This window comes from Schistocerca gregaria, chromosome 5 (assembly GCF_023897955.1).
Source record: "Schistocerca gregaria isolate iqSchGreg1 chromosome 5, iqSchGreg1.2, whole genome shotgun sequence".
Lineage (NCBI taxonomy): Eukaryota > Metazoa > Arthropoda > Insecta > Orthoptera > Acrididae > Schistocerca > Schistocerca gregaria.
This window is the reverse complement of record NC_064924.1, coordinates 91,020,755-91,045,591: the sequence shown is the minus strand read 5'-3', so window position 1 is coordinate 91,045,591 and position 24,837 is coordinate 91,020,755. Positions and strand designations below refer to the sequence as shown.

Below are 24,837 nucleotides of genomic sequence, written 5' to 3'. Positions count from 1 at the left end.
TGACTGATCTGGCCTTCTAACATTAACCAAAACGGCCTTGCTGTGCTGGTACTGCGAACGGCTGAAAGCAAGGGGAAACTACAGCCGTAATTCTTTCCGAGGGCATGCAGCTTTACTGTATGATTAAATGATGATGGCGTCCTCTTGGGTCAAATATTCCGGAGGTAAAATAGTCCCCCATTCGGATCTCCGGGCGGGGACTACTCAAAAGGATGTCGTTATCAGGAGAAAGAAAACTGGCGTTCTACGGATCGGTGCGTGGAATGTCAGATCCCTTAATCGGGCAGGTAGGTTAGAAAATTTAAAAAGGGAAATGGATAGGTTAAAGTTAGATATAGTGGGAATTCGGTGGCAGGAGGAACAAGATTTCTGGTCAGGTGACTACAGGGTTATAAACACAAAATCAAATAGTGGTAATGCAGGAGTAGGTTTAATAATGAATAGGAAAATTGGAATGCGGGTAAGCTACTACAAACAGCATAGTGAACGCATTATTGTGGCCAAGATAGATACGAAGCCCACACCTACTACAGTAGTACAAGTTTATATGCCAACTAGCTCTGCAGATGATGAAGAAATTGAAGAAATGTATGATGAGATCAAAGAAATTATTCAGGTAGTGAAGGGAGACGAAAATTTAATAGTCATGGGTGACTGGAATTCGTTAGTAGGAAAAGGGTGAGAAGGAAACATAGTAGGTTAATATGGATTGGGGAGAAAAAATGAAAGAGGAAGCCGTCTAGTAGAATTTTGCACAGAGCATAACTTCATCATAGCTAATACTTGGTTCAATAATCATAAAGGAAGGTTGTATACATGGAAGAATCCTGGAGATACCTAACGGTATCAGATAGATTACATAATTGTAAGACAGAGATTTAGGAATCACGTTTTAAGTTGTAAGACATTTCAAGGGGCAGATGTGGACTCTGATTGTTGTGGTTGGCAGGAGAGCCAACCTCTGAGTACTAAAGGAGGCCGAAATGCACGCGTTTAGCTCACGCAGGCTGGCGTGAGGTCTAGAACATGACAAGGGAATTAGAATTGAGAAAAACGGACTTAGCTGGTGGAATACTTAACTTTAATCCATTAATAACGAACGTCGCTCTTTATGGTACATGATGCACAATATCAATAGTACGGATACTGGCGCCTTGCTAGGTCGTAGCAAATAACGTAGCTGAAGGCTATGCTAACTATCGTCTCGGCAAATGAGAGCGTAGAAGTCAGTGAACCATCGCTAGCAAAGTCGGCTGTACAACTGGGGCGAGTGCTAGGAAGTCTCTCTATACCTGCCGTGTGGCGGCGCTCGTTCTGCAGTCATGGATAGTGGCGACAAGCGGGTCCGACGTATACTACCGGACCGCGGCCGATTTAAAGGCTACCACCTAGCAAGTGTTGTGTCTGGCGGTGACACCACACTGACCACAATCTATTGGTTATGAACTGTAGATGAAAACTGAAGAAACTACAAAAAGGTGCTAAATTAAGGAGATGGGACCTGGATAGAATGAAGGAACCAGAGGTTGTAGAGTGTTTCAGGGAGAGCAAAAGGAAAAAATTGACAATAATGGGGGAATGAAATACAGTAGAAGAAGAATGGGTAGCTTTGAGGGATGAAGTAATGAAGGCAGCAGACGATCAAGTAGGTAAAAAGACGAGGGCTAATAGAACTTCTTGGGTAACAGAAGAAATATTGAATTTAATTGATGAAAGGAGAAAATATAAAAACGCAGTAAACGAAGCAGGCAAAAAGGAATACAAGCGTCTAAAAAATGAGATCGACAGGAAGTGCTAAATGGCTAAGCAGGGAGGACAAATGTAAGGATGTAGAGGCTTATCTCACTAGGGGTAAGATAGATACTGCCTACAGGAAAATTAAAGAGACCTTTGGAGAGAAGAGAACCACTTGTATGAATATCAAGAGCTCAGATGGAAACCCAGTTCTAAGCAACGAAGAGGAAGCAGAAAGGTGGAAGGAGTATATAGAGGGTCTATACAAGGGCGATGTACTTGGAAGAGGATGTAGATGAAGATTAAATGGGAGATATGATACTGCGTAAAGAGTTTTACAGAGCACTGAAAGACCTGAGTCGAAACAAGGCCCCGGGAGTAGACAACATTCCATTAGAACTACTGACAGCCTTGGGAGAGCCAGTCCTCACAAAACTCTACCATCTGGTGAGCAAGATGTAAGAGACAGGCGAAATACCCTCAGACTTCAAGAAGAATATAATAATTCCAATCCCAAAGAAAGCAGGTGTTGACAGATGTGAAAATTACCGAACTATCAGTTTAATAAGTCACAGCTGCAAAATACTAACTCGAATTCTTTACAGACGAATGAAAAAAGTAGTAGAAGCCGACCTCGGGGAAGATCAGTTTGGATTCCGTAGAAATATTGGAACACGTGAGGCAATACTGTCCCTACGACTTATCTTAGACGCTAGATTAACAAAAGGCAAACCTACGTTCCTAGCATTTGTAGACTTAGAGAAAGCTTTTGACAATGTTAACTGGGATACTCTCTTTCAAATTCTGAAGGTGGCAGGGGTAAAATACAGGGAGCGAAAGGCTATTTACAATTTGTACAGAAACCAGATGGCAGTTATAAGAGTCGAGTGGCATGAAAGGGAAGCAGTGGTTGGGAAGGGAGTAAGACAGGGTTGTAGGCTCTCCCCGATGTTATTCAATCCGTATATTGAACAAGCAGTAAAGGAAACAAAAGAAAAATTCGGAGTAGGTATTAAAATTCATGGAGAAAAAATAAAAACTTTGAGGTTCGCCGATGACATTGTAATGCTGTCAGAGACAGCAAAGGACCTGGAAGAGCAGTTGAACGGAATGGACAGTGTCTTGAAAGGAGGGTATAAGATGAACATCAACAAAAGCAAAACGAGGATAATGGAATACAGTCAAATTAAATCGGGTGATGCTGAGGGAATTAGATTAGGAAATGAGACACTTAAAGTAGTAAAGGAGTTTTGCTATTTAGGGAATAAAATAACTGACGATGGTCGAAGTAGAGAGGGCATAAAATGTAGACTGGTAATGGCAAGGAAATCGTTTCAGAAGAAGAGAAATTTGTTAACATCGAGTATAGATTTAAGAGTCAGGAAGTCGTTTCTGAAAGTATTTGTATGGAGTGTAGTCTTGTATGGAAGTGAAACATGGACGATAACTAGTTTGGATAAGAGGAGAATAGAACCTTTCGAAATGTGTTGCTACAGAAGAATGCTGAAGATTAGATGGGTATATCACATAACTAATGAGGAAGTATTGAATAGCATTGGGTAGAAGAGAAATTTGTGGCACAACTTGACCAGAAGAAGGGATCAGTTGGTAGGACGTGTTCTGATGCATCAAGGGATCACAAATTTAGCATTGGAGGGCAGCGTGGAGGGTAAAAATCGTAGAGGGAGACCAAGAGATGAATACACTAAGCAGATTCAGAAGGATATAGGTTGCACTAAGTACTGGGAGATGAAGAAGCTTGCACAGGATAGAGTAGCATGGAGAGCTGCATCAAACCAGTCTCAGGACTGAAGACCACAACAACAACAATAATTTGTGAGGTCAAAAACAGTCTGACGCGTTTGTAAGGGTGTAGCAGGGTAGACTGTGCAGAGATATAATTGTTAAGGGAAAAAAATGGATACGCCGAGCCACTTCCGATTTAACTAGCGTTGAAGTTAGCCAATTAGGCCGTTGCGGGCGCAAATTCAAGCGGCCCGCCAGATACAACTACGTCAGTTGTTATAGCGTAGATGCCTGCGCGCAAGACTGTTCAGCCTTTGGCTGCTGTCCATCTCTACTACCACCACATGTCCAATCTGCGTACCGTTCTCTTGTTCGGTTTTAGGAAACTAAACGAAGAACACGTTTGGCGGCGTCGTCTCTGGGGAGTTGGGGTGGCAGTCACTGAAACAAAAGCGGGTTTCTTCTTGGCGAGACCTATTTACGAAATTTCAATCACCAATTTTCTCTTACGAATGCGAAAATATTTTGTTGAGACCCGCCTACGCAGGGAGAAATGATCATCATAATAAAATAAGAGAAATCAGAGGTCGATCGGAAAGATTTAGGTGTTCCTTTTTCCCACGCGCCATTAGAGAGTGGAATGGTAGAGAAGTAGTATGAAAATGGTTCGATGAACCCTCTGCTAGGCACTTAATGTGTGTTACAGAGTAACCAAGCATGCGAAGTTCAGAAGAACGCGAAATCCCGAAGATGGGCTAAAATTTACAGACGCACGAAATTTGGCACGTACTTCGATGCGAGATGCCTTTAATAGGTTCCACAACGAAACATTGTCTCGAAATTTGGTAGAAAATCCGAAGAAATTCTGGTCGTATGTAAAGTACACAAGCGGCAAGACGCAGTCAATACCTTCGCTGCGCAGTGCCGATGGTACTGTTATCGACGACTGTGCCGCTAAAGCGGAGTTATTGAACACAGTTTTCCGAAATTCCTTCACCAGGGAAGACGAATGGAATATTCCAGAATTTGAAACACGAACATCTGCTAGCATGAGTTTCTTAGAAGTAGATACCTTAGGGGTTGAGAAGCAACTCAAATCGCTTAATACGGGCAAGTCTTCAGGTCCAGATTGTATACCGATTAGGTTCCTTTCAGATTACGCTGATACTATAGCTCCCTACTTAGCACTCATACACAACCGCTCGCTCACCGATAGATCTGTACCTACAGATTGGAAAATTGCGCAGGTCGCACCAGTGTTCAAGAAGGGTAGTAGGAGTAATCCATTTAACTACAGACCTATATCATTGACGTCGGTTTGCAGTAGGGTTTTGGAGCATATACTGTATTCAAACATTATGAACCACCTCGAAGGGAACGATCTATTGACACGTAATCAGCATGGCTTCAGAAAACATCGCTCTTGTGCAACGCAGCTAGCTCTTTATTCGCACGAAGTAATGGCCGCTATCGACAGGGGATCTCAAGTTGATTCCGTACTTCTAGATTTCCGGAAAGCTTTTGACACCGTTCCTCACAAGCGACTTCTAATCAAGCTGCGGAGCTATGGGGTATCGTCTCAGTTGTGCGACTGGATTCGTGATTTCCTGTCAGGAAGGTCGCAGTTCGTAGTAATAGACGGCAACTCATCGAGTAAAACTGAAGTGATATCAGGTGTTCCCCAGGGAAGCGTCCTGGGACCTCTACTGTTCCTGATCTATATAAATGACCTGGGTGACAATCTGAGCAGTTCTCTTAGACTGTTCGCAGATGATGCTGTAATTTACCGTCTAGTAAGGTCATCCGAAGACCAGTATCAGTTGCAAAGCGATTTAGAAAAGATTGCTGTATGGTGTGGCAGGTGGCAGTTGACGCTAAATAACGAAAAGTGTGAGATGATCCACATGAGTTCCAAAAGAAATCCGTTGGAATTCGATTACTCGATAAATAGTACAATTCTCAAGGCTGTCATTTCAACTAAGTACCTGGGTGTTAAAATTACGAACAACTTCAGTTGGAAGGACCACATAGATAATATTGTGGGGAAGGCGAGCCAAAGGTTACGTTTCATTGGCAGGACACTTAGCAGATGCAACAAGTCCACTAAAGAGACAGGTTACACTACACTCGTTCGTCCTCTGTTAGAATATTGCTGCGCGGTGTGGGATCCTTACCAGGTGGGATTGACGGAGGACATCGAAAGGGTGCAAAAAAGGGCAGCTCGTTTTGTATTATCGCGTTATAGGGGAGAGAGTGTGGCAGATATGATACACGAGTTGGGATGGAAGTCATTACAGCGTAGACGTTTTTCGTCGCGGCGAGACCTTCTTACGAAATTTCAGTCACCAACTTTCTCTTCCGAATGCGAAAATATTTTGTTGAGCCCAACCTACATAGGTAGGAATGATCATCAAAATAAAATAAGAGAAATCAGAGCTCGAACAGAAAGGTTTAGGTGTTCGTTTTTCCCGCTCGCTGTTCGGGAGTGGAATAGTAGAGAGATAGTATGATTGTGGTTCGATGAACCCTCTGCCAAGTACTTAAATGTGAATTGCAGAGTAGTCATGTAGATGTAGATGTAGATGTAGATTGGATAACTTCAGTGCTAGTTAACTCTGAGACGGCGCAACGTATGGAATTTGTTTCTTAACAGTTACTTCTCAACGCAGCCTACCCTGCAACACTCTTACAAGTATCTCAGGCTGTTTCTGAGCACCCTGTGTTCAACTATGTCGTTAAATCATATTCACCAAGTTTCAAAAAGGTGCATTAAGAAGTGAATTTAGGAACATACAGCCCAACCCATCTCACCAAGTTTCGCTTGCGTAGGGATCGTGAAACGAAGTTTGAACTATCTACAGCATGAACGGAGTCTGACATCGTAGGCTTTCCTGGCGCAATAAATCTTGAAAGCCTCTTGCTGCCGGATCGTAAAATCAACTCGATCCGATATTTCGGCGATTCAACTGGTCGCCATCTTCAGGAGAGTGCTGCTTCTGCTGATGAGTCCCGCTGGTAACTGACGCCAAGCAGCCCATCGACGTCCTATATAGGCCTCCGTATCGTACCCGGCGCATGCGCTGCCCATCACAGTTGCTGCCGTGCAAGACTGGGAGGTGGCGGCAACGATATATCGCACTCAGGGACGATATTCGAATACTCGGACTGGCCACACCGAAGAACGTTCTGTTTTGATGCGAGATAGTACAGGATTCCACGGCCTGCTAAGAGGAAACCCATTGTCTCTGTTCATTAAATTATCCGCCAACCAAATTTCAATTGCTTCTTTGTAGACACTGTTCCAAAAACCAGAAGCGTTGGCAACTATCACAATTTCTTCAAATTTCATACCGATTACCTCATTTAAGCAGTGTTCTGCTACTGCCGATGCCGGCCGCTGTGGCCGAGCGGTTTTAGGCGCTTCAGTCTTGAACCGTGCGACCGCTACGGTCGCATGTTCGAATCCTTCCTCGGGCATGGATGTGTGTGATGTTCTTAGGTTAGTTGTGCTTAAGCAGTTCTAAGTTCTAGGGAACTGATGACCTCAGATGTTAAGTCCCACAGTGATCAGACCCATTTGAACCGTCTACTGCTGATTTCTCCGGCTTTTGTAGCCTCGTATGACGTCGATGTTCCACATACCTGTCATGAACTATGCGAATTGAACGGCCGATGTAAGCCTTCCCACATTGACACGTAATTGTGTATGCACCGGGTTTCCTAAGCCGCAAATCGTCTTTCACAGAGCCGAGTAGTAACCTGATCTTAGATGGTGGACGGAACTCACTCTTAATGTTAAAATTCCTTAAAATTCTTCCTATCTTAAACAATATGCCTCCAGCGTAAGGGATAAAGGCCACCGATCTACTCTCCTCTTCATGCACCTCCAGTGATGGTCCAAACTCCATAACTCGACGGATCTGCTTCTCAGAGTATCCATTTTCCTTAAAACAGCCTTCAAATGCGCAAGTTCTTGGGTTAAGCTGTCCGCGTCGGAAATGGCATATGCTCTGCGTACCAAAGTCCTAAGGACGCCATTCCGTTGGTATGGTGGATGACAACCCGTAGAATGCAGATACCGATCTGTGTGTGTCGGCTTTCGGTGAACACTAAGTCCCAAAGTGCCATCAGGTATTTTATAAACCATGACATCTAAAAATGGAAGCATCCCATTACTTTCAACCTCTATGCTGAATTTAATGCGGTGATGAAGACAGTTGAAGTGGTCCAAAAATCTATTAAGAGCATCACGTCCATGTTTCAGACGAAAAGGGAATCATCCACATGTCTCCAGAAGCACGTTGGTTGCAAAGCCGAAGTCCTGGGTGCCATATCCTCGAAGTCCTCCATAAATAAATTGCCTCTATGGGTGATAAAGGACTACCCATAGCCACTTCGTGATTCTGTTCAAAAATGTTGCCGTTAAGTAAAAAATGCTTGGATGTCAGCGCATGACGACAAAGCTTCACCAACTCTTCATACATTTTTGCACTAAAGCCAAGGAACTCTTCCAGAGGGACACGTGTAAACAGATACCACATCAAAACTCACTAATAGATCTGAAGGACTCAGCGTCAATGATTTCAGTCGTGGAATAAAATGGAGACATGTGGATGATTCCTTTTTCGTCTGGCCACATGGACGTGCCGCTCTTAAAAGATTTTTGGACCACTTCAACTGTCTTCATCGCCACATTAAATTTACCATGGAGGTTGAAAGTATTGGGATGCTTCCATTTTTAGATGTCATGGTTTATAAAAAAAACCTGATGGTACTTTGGGATTTAGTGTTCACCGAAAGCCGACGCACACGGATCGGTATCTGCATTCTAAGAGTTGTCATCCACCATACCAACGCAGTGGCGTCCTTAGGATTTTGGTACGCAGAGCATATGCAGTTTCTGACGCGTGCAGCTTAACACAAGGACTTGCGCACAGCTTAACACAAGGACTTGCGCATTTGAAGGCTGTTGCACGGAAAATGGATACTCTGAGAAGCAGATTCGTCGGGCTATGGAGTTTGGACCATGACTGGAACATATACCGGTAGCCTTTATCCCTTATCCTGGTGGCGTATTGTTTAAGGTAGGAATTTTAACATTAAGAGTGTGTTCCGTCCACTTTCTAAGATTAGGGCACTACTCGGCTCTGTGAAAGATGATTTGGGGCCCAGGAAACCCGGTGTGTACAAAATTCCGTGTCAATATGGGAAGGCTAGCATCGACCGTTCGATTCGCACCGTTCATGACATGTGTGTGGAACATCGCTATCATACGAGGTTACAACAGCCGGAAAAATCGGCAGTAGCAGAACACTGCTTAAATGAGGGACACGGTATGAAATTTGTAGAAACTGTGATAGTTGCCAATACTTCCGGTTTTTGGAAGCGTGTCTATAAGAATCAAATGAAATTAGATTGGCAGATAATTTAATTAACAGAGACAATGGGTTTCCTCTTAGCAGGTCGTGGAATCCTGTACTATTCCGCATCAAAACAGAACGTTCTTCGGTGCGGCCAGTCCGAGTATTCGAATATCATCCCTGAGTGCGTTATATCGTTGCCGCCAGTGTTCTAGTAAGGGCGGGGCCACCTCTCAGTCTTGGAAGGCAGCAACTTTGATGGGCGGCGCATGCAATGTGTACGGTACGGAGGCCTATATAGGACGTCGATTGGCAGCCTGTGTGCAGTGCTACGTTACATCGGCACCAACAGTGTCGCGAGTGTCACTCATTTGTGTTCCCGCTGTGGCGTTTCTTAGTTTTCACTTCGGTCTCTGCATGTGTCTGGGGCTCTGATCTATGTTTTTTAATCAACATTTTCTACTGGTCCGTTTCTGTTATCGTTTATTCACACATTTGTACCATTCTCGTTTATGTATTCTTTTTCTCATGTGCTTATGTTTTTTGCAACACTCTTGGCTGAAGAGTGGCGTATTATGCCGCTGCCAGCCTCCCCCCCTCCCATCATGGGGAGTGAAATAACAATGAAGGAAAAAAAAGCTTTGCGTCAGTTATCAGTGAGACTCATCAGCAAAAGCAGCATTTTCCTCAAGATGGCGACCAGTTGGATCGCCGAAATATCGAACTGAGTTGATGTTACGATACGGCAGCAAACCCAAAGAGACTTTCATGGACAGAATCTTTTAAGCATTCACCCATCCCATGTTCCATACATAAATGGAATGGGAAAAAATCCTGTTGAAAATGGGACGTATACTGTGCCATGCACTTCACTTTGGCCTGCATATTATTAGATGTAGATGTGTTAAAAGTATTAAGACTGCCGTTCGCAAAGAAGGTGCCAACGTTAAGCACTACCTGACCAGTTGAGCATGAATAATGTCTGCATGCGAAATTCATCTGTGTTTTAACAGACATGCTCTACATTTGACTCATGTAAAGCACAAGTAACATCTATCTGCCGTTGTAGTAACTCTCATAAACGAGTTCTTCGTAGCAATTTATGTCTATTGCACAATACAGCATTACCGATGTTGCAGGCCGGCACGCCGATGGCCACCGTAGCGCTGAAGGTTGTGAGTCTGCCGTCTGAAGATTGCCCCTGCCTGAGCATTCAGCAGCTGCTGGCTCCAGTCGACGTCGTCAGCGAGTAAGTGAGACTGCTGTTTTCGTTAAACATCCTGTCAGATGCCCGCCCGGTTGGCCGTGCGGTCTAACGCACAGCTTTCCCGGCAGGAAGGAGCGTCAGTCCCGGGCACGAATCCGCCCAGCGGATTTGTATCGAGGTCCGGTGAGCTGGCCAGTCTTTGGATGGTTTTTAGGCGGTTTCCCATCTGCCTCGGCAAATGCGGGCTGGTTCCCCTTATTCCGCCTCAGCTATACTATGTCGGCGATCGGTGCGCAAACAAGTTCTCCATGTACTCGTACACCACTATGACTCTACCACACTAACATAGGGGTTACACTCGTCTGATGCGAGACGATCCCTGGGGGGTCCACCGAGGGCCAAACCACACAAAAACCGTGGGTTCGGTGTGGGGCGTCGGAGGAGTGAAGTGGACTGTGGTAGTCGTCGTGGGGTTGTGGACCACTGCGGCTGCGGCGGGGACGGAGCCTCTCCGTCGTTTCTAGGTCCCCGGTTAACATAACATAACATCCTGTCAGCTCATATACTAATGTGCCACGACAGTACACATATTGTGACAGTTAGACGCTGCGAAGTAGCTGTAACGCTGTGAATTTATTTGGGGAAGGAAGGAATTTGGTCGAGTCCTTTTATACACTGCAGTCCTCTCCGTTGAGAAGTGTCCCGAGTGTCTGGTAGACACTGTATTTAAGGAGCATGTCGAAATGGACCTACTGAATAATATCCAATGCTTAAAGTTAAAAAAGTTGACAGGGCCAGTTGCATGGATCAACTTCCAAAGCACTGTGTTGTGTCGTATCAAGTTAGGACACAAAATACTATCGAGAGCTTTGCGTTTTTATGCAGAACGTGTAACTCTATGGACACCTTGTGTGAAGCAGGCTTCGCGCCCGAACTGCGTTTTTTGTTACAGACCTTCATGTACCACACACAATTTTGACAACAAGTAACAACCATACCAGTAATACAGTGAGGCACCCAATGTGTGTGGCATTATGAATACAAGTATCTTGCTTCTAACGTATACTTTCGTGAGTTGCGACGTTTTGTGAAAGCTACGTAGCGCTAAAATTTTCCCGGGCTCCCGCGAGAAAGACTTAATGTAGTAGCTCTTGTTTCCTGTCAACTAGTTTCAATAATTGCTGAGGGTTACACAATTCTTGGTAAATTAGCATTGATCGCATTTCTAAGGTTGAGAACATTACACAGAGGAAGAACAGAAGATAGAAAACATTTCTTCTAGGAGCGGCAGTCGCGCGAGTTACGCAGGGGAGCTTCTGTGAAAGTTGCAAAGTAGGACATAAAGTACTGGCAGAAGTGAAGCTGTGCTATCCAGATAGTTATGCACGGATAGCTCAGATGGTAGAGAACTTGCCTGTGAAATGCTGAACATCTGAGGAACTTGGCCAGAAATAAAAGTCATAGAAGTGGGAGCTTCAGATGGCCAAGGGTTTAGAAGTAACAGCATTTTTGGAGCGGGTCGTGTGAACATAAGCCATTTACGTTACCTCAGTTACCAGGCTGCGGGTAGCGCAGTGAAAAGAGTGCAGAACGGTAATTCGAAGGTCGTGAAATCGAGTCTATAGAGGGGAGAATTTTATTTGCTACTTCTGAGTTACTCACATTGCAAATAAAACGAAATAATGCTCAATATATTTTAGCTGATATGATAAAACCTTGTGTGAAAGAGAACAAATTTCTTCTGTTAACTGACTCGAGTGGAGAATGAACAAGTCCACAATTCCATGATGCGATTTTTCAAGATGAAGAACGATTAAAGGAGCCACCAAAAACACACCGCTGTTCAAAACCTGTAATCTACTTTTATCGTCAGCCTAAGAATTTGATCAAAAAGATTGAAAATTTGTCTCGCTGAATGAGAAAAAGAAATCGCATCCCGAGAAGATTGCAACAAAATATATTTCATTGAACATCACAGGTTATCTTCACCAATAACGGCAAAATGATGCGTTACGTGTGGTTTACTGTCAGACTGTGCAATGAGAGAGAAACCTTTTTTAATGTAAACCAAATTTGTTTTGTACGAAATCTTTAAAACAACTATCCATATTAATATTGTGGTGTTTATAATGTGTACAAGATGCCGAGAAAATTACTGCTTACCCTGTTTTTGCGATAAATATCACCCCAGTACTTGTAAATCATCAACTGTATAATAAAGTCTAAGACAAAAAAAAAAGAAAAGAAAAACAACGACGCACCACAAGGGAAGTATCCGAAAACAATGGATCAAATAGCTCTGATGGTTCAAATGGCTCTGAGCACTATGGGACTTATCATCTGAGGTAATCAGTCCCCTACCCCTAGAAGTAAGAACTGCTTAAACCTAACTAACCTAAGAACATCACACACATCTATGCCCGAGGCAGGATTCGAACCTGCTAGCGTTGCGGTAGCGCGGTTCCAGACTGTAGCGCCTAGAACCGCTCCACCCTGGCCGGCGGAAGTATCTCAATTGGACGGAAATCAGTAAAGTTGATTTAATGTGGGAGCAAATAAATGAGTACAATTGCATAAAAATTGGATCATTTATTCAAGAGAAGGAGTTTCACAAATTGATCAAGTCAATAACGCGCTGGTTCACCTCTGGTCCTTATGCGAGCTGTTGTACGGCTTGGCACTGATTCTGCCAAACTGTGCCCAATTGGCGCGTTGAATCGTCAAAGTCCTGAGCTGGTTGGAGGGTCCTGACCATAATGATCCAAATATTCTCACCTTGCTGGCCAAGGTACGGTTTGACATGTGCGAAGACAAGCAGTAACAACTCTCGAAATGTATGGGTGGAAATTATCTTCCTGAAATGTAATCCCAGGATGGATTGCCAGGAATGGAAAGTAAACGAGGCGTAGAATATCGTCGACATACCGTTGTGCTGTACATGTACCACAGATGACAAATAAAGGATCCTGTTATGAAAAGAAGCGCCATCCCACACCCTCACTCCTAGCTGTCGGGCTGTAAGGTGGGTGACAATCAGGTTGATACCTATCGCTGTTTGGAGCGTCTCCAAACACGTCTTCGCAGGTCATCGAGGCTCATTTCGAAGCGGGACTCATCACTGAAGACCTTCCTCTCCAGTCAATGAGGTTTCAGGCAGCAGACGTGTCTGGAGATGCTCCAGACAGACGCTGGACACCAACCTGACTGTTGCCTGCCATTGAGCCCAACAATCAGCAGTGATGGTCTAGGAAGCCATTTCTTTTCATGGCACGACGCCTTTGGTTATCAACTGTGGCACCCATAGAGCACCGAGATATGTGGACGATATTTTACATCCAGTTTTATTGCCCTTCATGGCAAGCCGTCCAGGGCTTACATTTCAGCAAGAGTTTCTACTGCTTGTCTTCGTGCTTGCCGTATCCTACCTTGGCCAGCGAGGTCGCCGGATGTCTCCTCAATTGAGAACGTTTGGAGCATTGCGGACAGGACCCTCCAACCAGCTAAGGATTTTGACGATCCAACGCGCCTATTAGAAAGAATGTGGAATGATATCCCACAGAAGACCATTCAACACCTTTATCAATCAACCCCAAGCCAAATAACTGTCTGTCAGCGATGGACCAAAGAGTTATTGACTAGCTCAACTTGTGAAGCACTTTACTTTGAAAAAAAAATATCTACTTTTTTTTTTAAGTGTAATTATTTGCTTGCCATATACATCAAATCTGCTGACTTCTGTCCCATTCGGAAAGTTTCCTTGTGGTGCATCTTTTTTTGTTTTAGAGTGTAATTGAAGCACCAAATTTCATTTATGAAGTTCTCATGTATATTTTACACTTCCTTCCTAGAAATTTATTTATAGTCCCAAATTTTCCTTTGCGTTTCTTGTTTGTCTTTTGCGAAAATATTAATAAATTATTAATTAATATTATTAAATACATGCAAGATTATTTCAGTTTATTTATAGTGTAAGTAAGGTAAATGTTGAAAATAAAAAATCTTCTGCAAAAGGCCTCAAACCCACAACCTCTGATTTACCATTCTGTACTCTTTCCACTGCTCCAACCGCTACCTCGAAAGTAAGTTAATGTAGACGAGTCATGCGTCACCCGGCTCACGACAAAGTGCTGTTATTTTCGAAACCTTTGGCCAACTGGAGCTCCCACTTGTGCTGGCGTAAGCTGGCACCAGCACATCATGTGGTATAGTGGTTATGTGAAGATTGACAAAGGTCAAAAGCCCGCATCTTGTGGTCGTGTGGTAGCGTTCTCGTCTTCCACACCCGGGTTCCCGGGTTCGGTTCCAAGCGGGGTCAGGAATTTTCTCTGCCTCGTGATGGCTAGGTGTTGTGTGCTGTCCTTAGGTTAGTTAGGTTTAAGTAATTCTACGTTCTAGGGGACTGATGACCATAGATGACCATAGATAGTGCTCAGAGCCATTTGAACCATTTTTTTGAAAGGCCAAAAACAGACTCGCAGGAAACACGCCACCAACGCCCTCTTGGCCGCCAGTATTTAGATAGCTGCCGCGGACCAGAGGGGCAATTAGTTCGACTCTGTCACAGTCGCAGCCCAGAGGGAATCGCAGCAGCAGGTAGCTCCGCCGTATCGCCATGCAAGATGGCTGTGTGGTCCAAGGCACCTTGTCACAGTCTGCACAGCTCCCCCCGTCGGAGGTTGGAGTTCTCCCTCGGGTATGGGTGGGTGTGTTGTCCTTAGCGTAAGTTAGTTTAAGTTTGATTAAGTAGTGCGTAAGCTTAGGGACTGACGACGTCAGCAGCTTGGTCCCATAAGACTTCAGCACAAATTTGCATGAAAAAAAGCTCCGCTGGTAACTCAGAGACAGGTAGCACATAACAACCATAATTGTCAACATAGTGGACTTTGTACTCCACTAGCAGTGAGGCTAACGTGGACTATACAGAAGAGCTGATACCACAACGAATATCCTGAGTTATGTAAACTTTCCATTCTTGTGAATAAAGAATGCGGTTAATCTGCACGTGCAGTTTGTGTTATAGAAATAGGACAGTAGCCACCAAACGACATCTTCTCCATGGTACAGCTCTACAGAGACAACGAGGTGACATAAAGTCACTTCCGTCACTTTGGTTTTTGGCCAAGTCCTGTATACACTATACAATCGGTGATAACGAGTAGGCAGGGTCCCCTTGTAAGTTCCCCAGGGAGGGTCCTAGTGTGTAGAGCTATTGGCCAGATTGGCCTCAAACGATAGCTACTGACAGGTCCCTTGTGACGACATCAACCAGCACAGCCTCTTATTCCTGGTAGACCTGCAAGACTAAGAATTTCCTCATTACAAAAATGTTCAGCACATGCAGTCGGCTGCTTCACACTCGTTCTACATATGCGCCATCACTGGTCACATATCCTAAAACACCGCTGCCAACGTTGGTGTGGAAATTTACCTTGCCGCTTGCTGCGCTGGTCAATGCGGTACAGCTCAGTTCGCTGTTTCAGCAAGCTTACCTCCCTCGCTACATTGCTTCAGCCTTGCTCAGGTATTACAGTGACGACATCCCGACTCACCCGTTTTCAGCGGTGGTGCAATACATCGCTCAGGTTCACACTAATATGCTCATATATAGTCGGTACACTACAATAGTGTGCTAGTTGTCAGGAAGCATGTGTTAAAAGTTTACCAACGTTGTATGCAGAGAAGACTTAAAGAACTAAAGTACTTTATCGCTACAAAGCGACACTGTTTGCTTTTATTTTGCACGTAATAATTTCAGTGTCACTAAGTGTTGATACGTAAATGCTGTTTACATTTTACGAATTAATATTTTTGAATAAATGTTTCGGTTTTATCAATGAATAGTTGTTCTTATCGACTAAAATAAATGAATTTTTAGATAAAATATATTTTTTGCTAAAATATAATTAAAAAAATTTTATAAAAACATGAAATGACGTCGCCCAAGGATAGAAAAGATGGAGGTCCATAGTTTTGGAAGTCCAGTCTTTCGTCAGCTCAATGCTGATCTTTGTTAAACTATCTATATTAGCACCAAGTTCAGAAGATGCACGTGGACAAAATGATATGGAAGAAGATATCGTAAAATTATCTCAGTCCTAGATTAAATCTGACAGAAATACGAAAAGGCAAGAATCATTTAGAGAGGGCATTCAGGAAGAAACTGAAGAGCTCAAAGAAGAGGTATAAGGTCTTGTAAATAATTATAATGTAAACGAAGATAGGACAGTGCACCAGATGAAGAGGGTGGGAATGAAGAAGAAACCACTGAAAGTAGGAGCAATGTTCCAGAACATCTAAGATTTGACTTCATTAAAATAGCGAGTGAAGCATTTCAAAACAAAGATGGAGCAATTGGCTGCTAACAGATAAGGCGATAAGGATAAGACAAAATGAGCTATTGACAGCGACGTCTGATTGCTTCTGTGTCAATCACCCAAACGGTGAGAAAGTCCTGAACACGTGGATGTTATACTACAGTTTATACTATTTTTCCTGTAGGATCTTAAGCACAGAAAAAAGTTTCAACAATACATCTCAATTTGTTACTAGTTTTCAAGCTTGATGGAATCTTAGTCTGAAAGTTTACAACCATGACACCTCAGTGAAAGATCAATCTTGTTTTGAAAAATACGGAACTTTACGAAGAAGTCCTATTTCCAATAGAACATAAAAAGATCGCTAGCTGCACTAAATCTTCCATTCCGTGGGCACTTTGAGAGCATATTCTGGCAGAAAAAAAGGAATTTTTCTGCAGCTGGTCAAAGTGTTATCTAAGTATGAGGCTGTACCAATGGCACATCTGATCAGACTAAAACAGTCCACTCAGAAATAGTCGGGCAAAATATATAAAAGTTATTTATCCCTCATTACACAAAATTAATGTATCTCACATATGCGAGAAATTTTTTAAAAAATGTTTTTAAATGATATAAAAAATTCTATGTAGTTTTGTATCATCTTTGACAGCATGCCAGACAATTCGCTCATAGATCAAATCAGTGAATCATTCGTCACATGCACACACACACACAAAAATAATAAAAAAAGTTATTTCTATGTTATGTACAGCAAACTGGGAAGAAAGTCGTTAGCATAAAAGAAGTTATTCAACAAGATGGTCTGGATATAACAATGTGGCGAGGACAAGGATACGACAATGCTTCTACGATGGGTGTAGTTCAACCAAGATACGTGAACGTAATCCTAAGGCATGCTTGTACCCAGTGCAAACCATTCAGTCTGTGCGGATTACATAACAGTTCCATTATGTGTCCCTTTTTTTGTAATCTTATAAAGTATGCACGTGTTTTACTCAACTTCTACCCACAGACATTCATGTACACTGAAGAACTGTCTGATTCTTCGAAAAGCATAGAAATCAGAAGAACTGGTCAACCCTGTTGTCTGCATTATTTCATTTCTCACTTTTGTGTTTTTTCGTGTCTTAGAAGAAGTCAGCCATGTTCGAAAGTATTTACAAGTTCGGAATTTGCATTACTAAGACGAGAAGTGTTAAGACAAGAGAAATTATCTTCCTGATGAAGGACTTCGATGTATAGAGGATACATGTGACAAGATGGGGCATTCCTATGGAAACATAGAAATATGAAGAAGAAGAAAATAATGCCTGGAGAGAAGGCTACAGACGAGGCGTTGATTTTGTGCCAGGAACTGAGAAGGTCAATGTTAAGAGCGCATCGACAGGTTTTCAGAAGAAACCGGTACACGCTACAAAACCATGGAACGATAGCAGATGTTTTTGCTGTTACACAGCCCAGAAATCTACTTAAAACCTCAGAACAGAAACTTCCCACGATTGAAAAAAGTTTAGTTGACAATTAAAATGAGATTTCCAGATGACATCCTTGCAGGACTCTGTGCAGGCCAGTCCATTACGGGGATGTTATTGTCGTGTAACCACTCCGCCACAGGCCGTGCATTTATGAACATGCGCTCGTTCGTGTTGAAAGATGCAGTCACTATCCCCGAATTACTCTTCGACGGTGGGAAGCAAGAAGATGCTTAAAGCATAAATTTAGGCCTGTGTTGTGATAGTGCGACGCAAAACAACAAGGGGTGCACGCCCCCTCCATAAAAGACACGACCACACCGTTTAACACCACCGCCTCCGAATTTTGCAGTTGCCACGAGACACACCGGCAGATGACGTTCACCGGGCTTTCTCCATGCCCACACACAGCCAGCGGATGGCCACTTTGTGTACCGTGATTCGTCACTCCACACAACGTTTTTCCACTGTTCATTAGTCCAACGTTCACGTTCCTTACACCAAGCGAGGCGTCTTTTGGCATTTACCGATCTGATGTGTGGCTTTTGAGCAGCCACTCGACCATGAAATCCAGGTTTGTTCACCTCCTTCCTAACTGTCATAGTACTTTCAGTGGATCCTGATGCAGTTTGCAATTCCTGTGTGATGGTCTGGATAGATGTCTGCCTATTACACATTACGACTCTCCTCAACTGTCGACGGTCTCTTGCAGTCGATGTCGGCCTATACGCTTTTATGGTACGTGTTCCTTCTCGTTTCCACTTCACTATCACATCGGAAATAGTGGTGCTAGGGATGTTTAGAAGAGTGGAAATCTCACGTACATATTTATCACACAAGTGACACCCAATCACTACGTTCGAACTCCGTTCCGCGGAATGCCCCATTCCGCCCTCTCACGATGTCATTACTACTGAGGTCGCTGATATGGAGTATCGGGCAGTAGGTGGCAGCACAATGCACCAAAACGTATGTATTGGGGGGGTGTCCGGACATTTTTGATCAAATGATGTAATGGCAAGCAGTCGAAGTTCCAAAAAGAGAATCTCTTAAATTGCTCACCATTAAGATTCTTACATTTCGTAGTTGAATACGAATTTTCTGAATCTGCTCCCAATCTCATTTTGGCGTTAAGATTTGTCTTAGATCTGTGTGTGTGAGAGGAGTTTTTCAAAACTCAAACTGTTTAAGAAATATCTTAGGTCCACTACGAGCCTCTAGTTGGGTACCTTAGTCAGTCGAAAATAGTGTAGCTAAAGGTACCAATTTTGATTACACAGTTTCAAGATTTGCAGCAAAAAAGTTAGAATGAAGAGATTCTGAGCCACACTTTGAAGTCATCTATCACTAAGATGATAGTTGTTATTTGTGTTGCTCCATTAATAACCAGTCAAACTATGTTACTTACAAAAATGAGTATTACTTATTTATCTCCATTCATAAAAACATTGCGTTTTGCTTACGTTACTGTATATGGTGAAGCGAAAGTCGCGCACTCGGGATTCACAGCGCGACTCCTCACATGCCAGCGATAAAAAAATGTCTCTCACAAAATTTCGTCCGGTGAGTACATCCGGCAGAAAAAGGGCGTTAAGGAGTGACAGTCTGGCAACACTGTAACTACATGTATTGTAACTATCTCTGTCAGCACGTAATGGTTGTACTGTGAGGTTTTGGTTAGCGTGTAGCAGGTCGAGGGTTCGATCCTGGGTTGGGGCGCATTTTTTTTATTTGCTAAATTCATTCTGACATTTTATTTTGTAATATACACCATTTCTTAAGTCACACTATCCTAAATTTACAACATTTTGTACCGCTGAACATAAGAAATACGTGGTTAGGCAAATAAGAAATAGACAGTTGAAACAAATGACCTGTCATAGAACAGAATAACTACAAAAACAATATTAGTTTCGAAATGCTAAAGGTGACAGCACAGTACAATAACACAACATCTATTTGTCATTTATACTGCACGTAATTGAGGGCTCAGACATTAGCAACTATTGATAATAATAATGTACATATTAACGACCGCATGATCTTCCCAACAGAATATGTTGTCCTCAGAACAACAGAAACCCAAAGCGACCTCCCCCGAGGCCACACATTGTGCAGCTCACCGGATCATACAGCTCTGGTCCCTTCGACCAAAGGTGCATGCACAGTAACGAGAGCAGCATGGACATGCCCTACCAACTCTTCCACATTCTTCGGCTGAGTAGACTACATGTACTCCTTCAGGTGTCCACACAGGAAGAAATCCAAGGGATTTAGGTCAGGTGAAAGCGGTGATGCAACTGGACCTCCACATCCGAGCCATTTCCCTGGAAATGTTCTGTCCAAATACTGCCGCACATTAATTCCAGAGTGTGGAGGTGCACCATATCCTCTGCCAAACATGTAGTGAAAAATCTTCCAGCGCATCAGGCAGATAGTTCGAGAGGAATGCATAATACCTTCGTGCAGTCAACCAGTCATACAATATGTAGGGCCCAGCCACCTGTCGCCCAAGATCTCGGCCTAGACTTTGATACCAAAGCGAACTCGGTATCCACGGTCGTGGGTGATGTGCGGGTTAACCTCACACCAGTGGTGGACATTGTTCATATTGAAGACACCCTTACGAGTGAAAGCTGGTTCATCTGACCAAATTACGGTTTTCACGAAGTCATCGTTGGCTTCCTGTTGTTATTGGAATCATTCACAGAATTGCAATTTTCTGATGGCGATGTGCAGTATGCAGGTGTTGCCTGAAAGCATAATGATAGGGGTGTAGTCCATGCTCGTACAGCATGTTAACGATGATACTTTGCAAGACATGCAGCTGCCTTGCTACGCTACGTGTACTTCACTGAGGTTCTTGGTGTACAACCAGAATAGCTTCCTTAAAAGCTAGGGTACAGCGAGTCCGTGGACGAACTCTGTCACGCGATGGTGGAAGGAGACAACCTGACTCCTGAAGGCGCAGCTCCAGATGACAAAACACATTTTTTCTGGATGGCGTCGACGAGGATATCTAGCAGCAAATTCACGAGCGGCAACGCCAGACCGGTTATCACATGCACCAAGGACAAGAAGCATATCCACATATACATCGTTTTTCTATGCCATATGTCTGCCACACTGATTTAGAGATTTACAATGAGAAAATTCGATACGTGTACGCATGTACATTGGAGTCTGTCACGGGAACGTTACTCCGCTCACTTCTAGTCCCTGTTGGTGGACAGAGCATACAGTATAAACTCACCGTCAGTCCTGCGCGCTGTCCCATCTAATGCACATTATCCTTCTGACAGATATCGTTCTGCGTGATTCATCCCGACACCGCTAACCGTGAAATGTTCGGTTTCGAATTACACTGTTTCCCTGACGGTAATAGACGTGATGTTTCCACATCTTAGCGATAGAATGATAATAATAATAATAATAATAATAACAATAATAATAACACAGCAAACCCAGCAAAATATCGCCCCATAACATGCCTACCAACAATATGCAAAATATTAACTTCAGTCATTACACAGAAATTAATGACACATACAACACAGAACAAAATTATAAATGAAGAACAAAAAGGCTGCTGCAAAGGAGCACGAGGGTGTAAAGAGCAACTGATAATAGATGCAGAGGTGACATATCAAGCCAAAACTAAACAAAGGTCGCTACACTACGCATACATTGATTACCGAAAAGCTTTTGATAGTGTACCCCACTCATGATTACTACAGATATTGGAAATATACAAAGTAGATTCTAAATTAATACAGTGCCTAAACATAATAATGAAAAATTGGGAAACCACACTTAATATCCAAACAAATTCAAATAATATCACATCACAGCCAATACAGATTAAGCGTGGAATATACCAAGGAGACTCATTAAGTCCTTTCTGGTTCTGCCTTGCTCTGAACCCACTATCCAACATGCTAAATAATACAAATTATGGATATAATATTACTGGAACATACCCACACCAAGTAACACATTTGCTATACATGGATGATCTAAAACTACTGGCAGCAACAAATCAACAACTCAACCAATTACTAAAGATAACAGAAGTATTCAGCAATGATATAAATATGGCTTTTGGAAAAGACAAATGTAAGGAAAATAGCATAGTCAAGGGAAAACACACTAAACAAGAAGATTACATATTGGATAACCACAGCGACTGCTTAGAAATGATGAAAAAAACAGATGCCTATAAATATCTAGGTTACAGACAGAAAATAGGAATAGATAATAAAAATATTAGAGAAGAACTAAAAGAAAAATATAGACAAAGACTAACAAAAATACTGAAAACAGAATTGACAGCAAGAAACAAGAGAAAAGCTATAAATACTTACGCTATACCAATATTGAACTACTCATTTCGAGTAGTGAAATTGAGTAACGCAGACCTAGAAGCACTCAATACACTTACACGATCACAGTGCCACAAATATAGAATACATCACATACATCCAGCAACATAAAGATTCACATTAAGCAGAAAGGAAGGAAGAAGGGGATTTATCGACATAAAAAACCTACATTATGGACAGGTAGACGATTTAAGAAATTTATTTATAGGACGAGCAGAAACTAGCAAAATACACAAAGCAATCACTCATATAAATACATCGGCTACACCATTGCAATCCCATAACCATTTCTACAACCCTTTAGATAACGTAACATCAACAGATACGAAGAAAGTAAATTGGAAAAAGAAAACACTGCATGGCAAGCACCCGTATCATCTAACACAGCCACACATCGATCAAGACGCATCCAATACATGGTTAAGGAAAGGCAATATATACAGTGAGACGGAAGGAATCATGATTGCAATACAGGATCAAACAATAAACACCAGATATTACAGCAAGCATATTATTAAAGACCCCAATTCCACAACAGATAAATGCAGACTTTACAAACAACAAATAAAAACAGTAGATCACAACACAAGCGGATGTACAATACTAGCAAATAGATAATACACCAGAAGACATGACAATGTAGCAAAAATAATTCATCTACAACTTGCCATACAACATAAACTAATAAAACAACACGTTGCCACATACAATTATGCACCACAAAATGTACTTGAGAATGATGAATACAAATTATACTGGAACAGAACCATTATAACAGATAAAACAACACCACATAACAAACCTGACATCATACTCACCAACAAAAAGAAGAAATTAACACAACTAATCGAAATATCCATAATCAATACAACAAGTATACAGAAGAAAACAGGAGAAAAAATTGAAAAATACATCCAACTGGCTCAGGAAGTCAAGGACATGTGGCATCAGGTTAAAGTTGACATCATACCAATTATACTATCAACTACAGGAGTTATACCACACAATATCCACCAGTACATCAACGCAAAACAGCTGCATCCAAACGTATATATACAACTACTGAAATCTATAATTATTGATACATGTTCAATTACCCTAAAGTTCCTAAATGCAATGTAACATATACCATACAGTTAAAACGAAGTCACGCTTGATCAAGGTCCGCGTCACTTTCCATTTTTAGCAAGACATAACGTCTGAGAAAGGAAAGAAATAATAATAATAATAATAATGTATTGAGATACGTACTAAACAGCATGCGGTTACCAAACTCAGTGCTGAAAGGCATAATTAGTGGGACCATGGTGATAATACATACAAATAGTAACCGAGTTTGGACGTTATTCGCAAAGCACATTGTTAGCCCTACTGGTAACGTAAGGCCTTAACGAAATGTAGGCCTGAACGAGGCAGGTATAATAGTTGGTACTAATCTATGAGACCGTTGGAGGAAGGTACAAGGGAAACAGGTTTCGCATAAAGTAGATAATGTGGTGCGAATAAATTCAAGCCCACGATGTGGAAAGGGCTTCTCCCAAAGCTGACCGATCTTCCATTTCTACGATTGTAGCGTGTAAGTGCAAATGTTTTCTGGAGGACCCGCTGCAGTCGCTGTTGACGATTATGATGCCATATACCCTACCACATGGACTATATTTACCAAATAAAAAACGTATGCCTCAACCCAGGATCTAACCCACGACCTCCTGCATGCTAACCCAAAACGTTATACCCTGTACCAACTGCACGGTACATCCAATATGTACTGACAGAGAGTTACCACATATATAGTTACAGGGTTGCCAGATTGTCACTCTTTAAAGTCCTTTTTCTGCCGGATATACTTGCCAAAAAAAAATTTGGGAGAGAGATTTTTTTATCGCTGGCAAGCGAGGTGTCGTGTTGTTAAGGTCGAGGGCGCTAATTTCGCTTCACCTTGTAGGTTTAGTCGGGGTTGTGGAGGGGACAGCAGGAGGCACAATGTAAAACACTGCACCAGGTGCCAAACTACTGAGGTATTCCACTGCTTCACTGTTGTCTGCAGGCTAGTCTTTAACATAGAACATATTTCTTTTAGTGCTGTAACACATTTTGTGTCTTTTGTGATATCTTTACTTCTGGTGTGAAAAAGACACAGTTTCAGCTTACATTCATCAATTAAAACAGTCACGTGTTGTTTACACGAAGCTGCCATAATCTGTTTTCTTTGTCTCGAAATGGATTTGTCATCACGTAGCGAGAGCTGTGAAGTGTACCGCTTGAAAGAACACGTATGAGTGAACGCTTCGGCTTCTATAGGCAGCATTTGTGTAACATGGAATGCACTTCCTCGCACGAATACAGATTTGCCTTCAGCTCCGAGCAACATGCAGCAGCAGGGTGGGGGTGGTGGTTGGGGGGGGGGGGGGGGTTACTGGGTTTAGGAAGTCTGCACAACTCCGCAGAATCTTGTTATGCACTAAAAGAAACATTGAAATGGGCACACAAGAAATTCCTACATAATTAGTGCAAGTAGCAGTTTCTCAGCAAGGTGGAAACTCTGTTAAAAGCTACAGAAGTTGTACAAATTTAGATACAAGGAAATTTATGCATTTTCAAGCGGCTGATTTTACACTC

General features: G+C 42.5%; 1 protein-coding gene across 1 annotated transcript in view; it reads left to right on the top strand.

The window, feature by feature from the left end:
- Positions 1-24,837, top strand: part of LOC126272864 (venom dipeptidyl peptidase 4-like) — a 285,445-nt gene that overhangs the window by 121,607 nt on the left and 139,001 nt on the right. Inside the window, exon 6 of the mRNA XM_049976083.1 lies at positions 9,980-10,089. Within this exon, the coding sequence (XP_049832040.1) occupies positions 9,980-10,089 (110 nt within the window). The remainder of the gene's footprint in view (positions 1-9,979; positions 10,090-24,837) is intronic.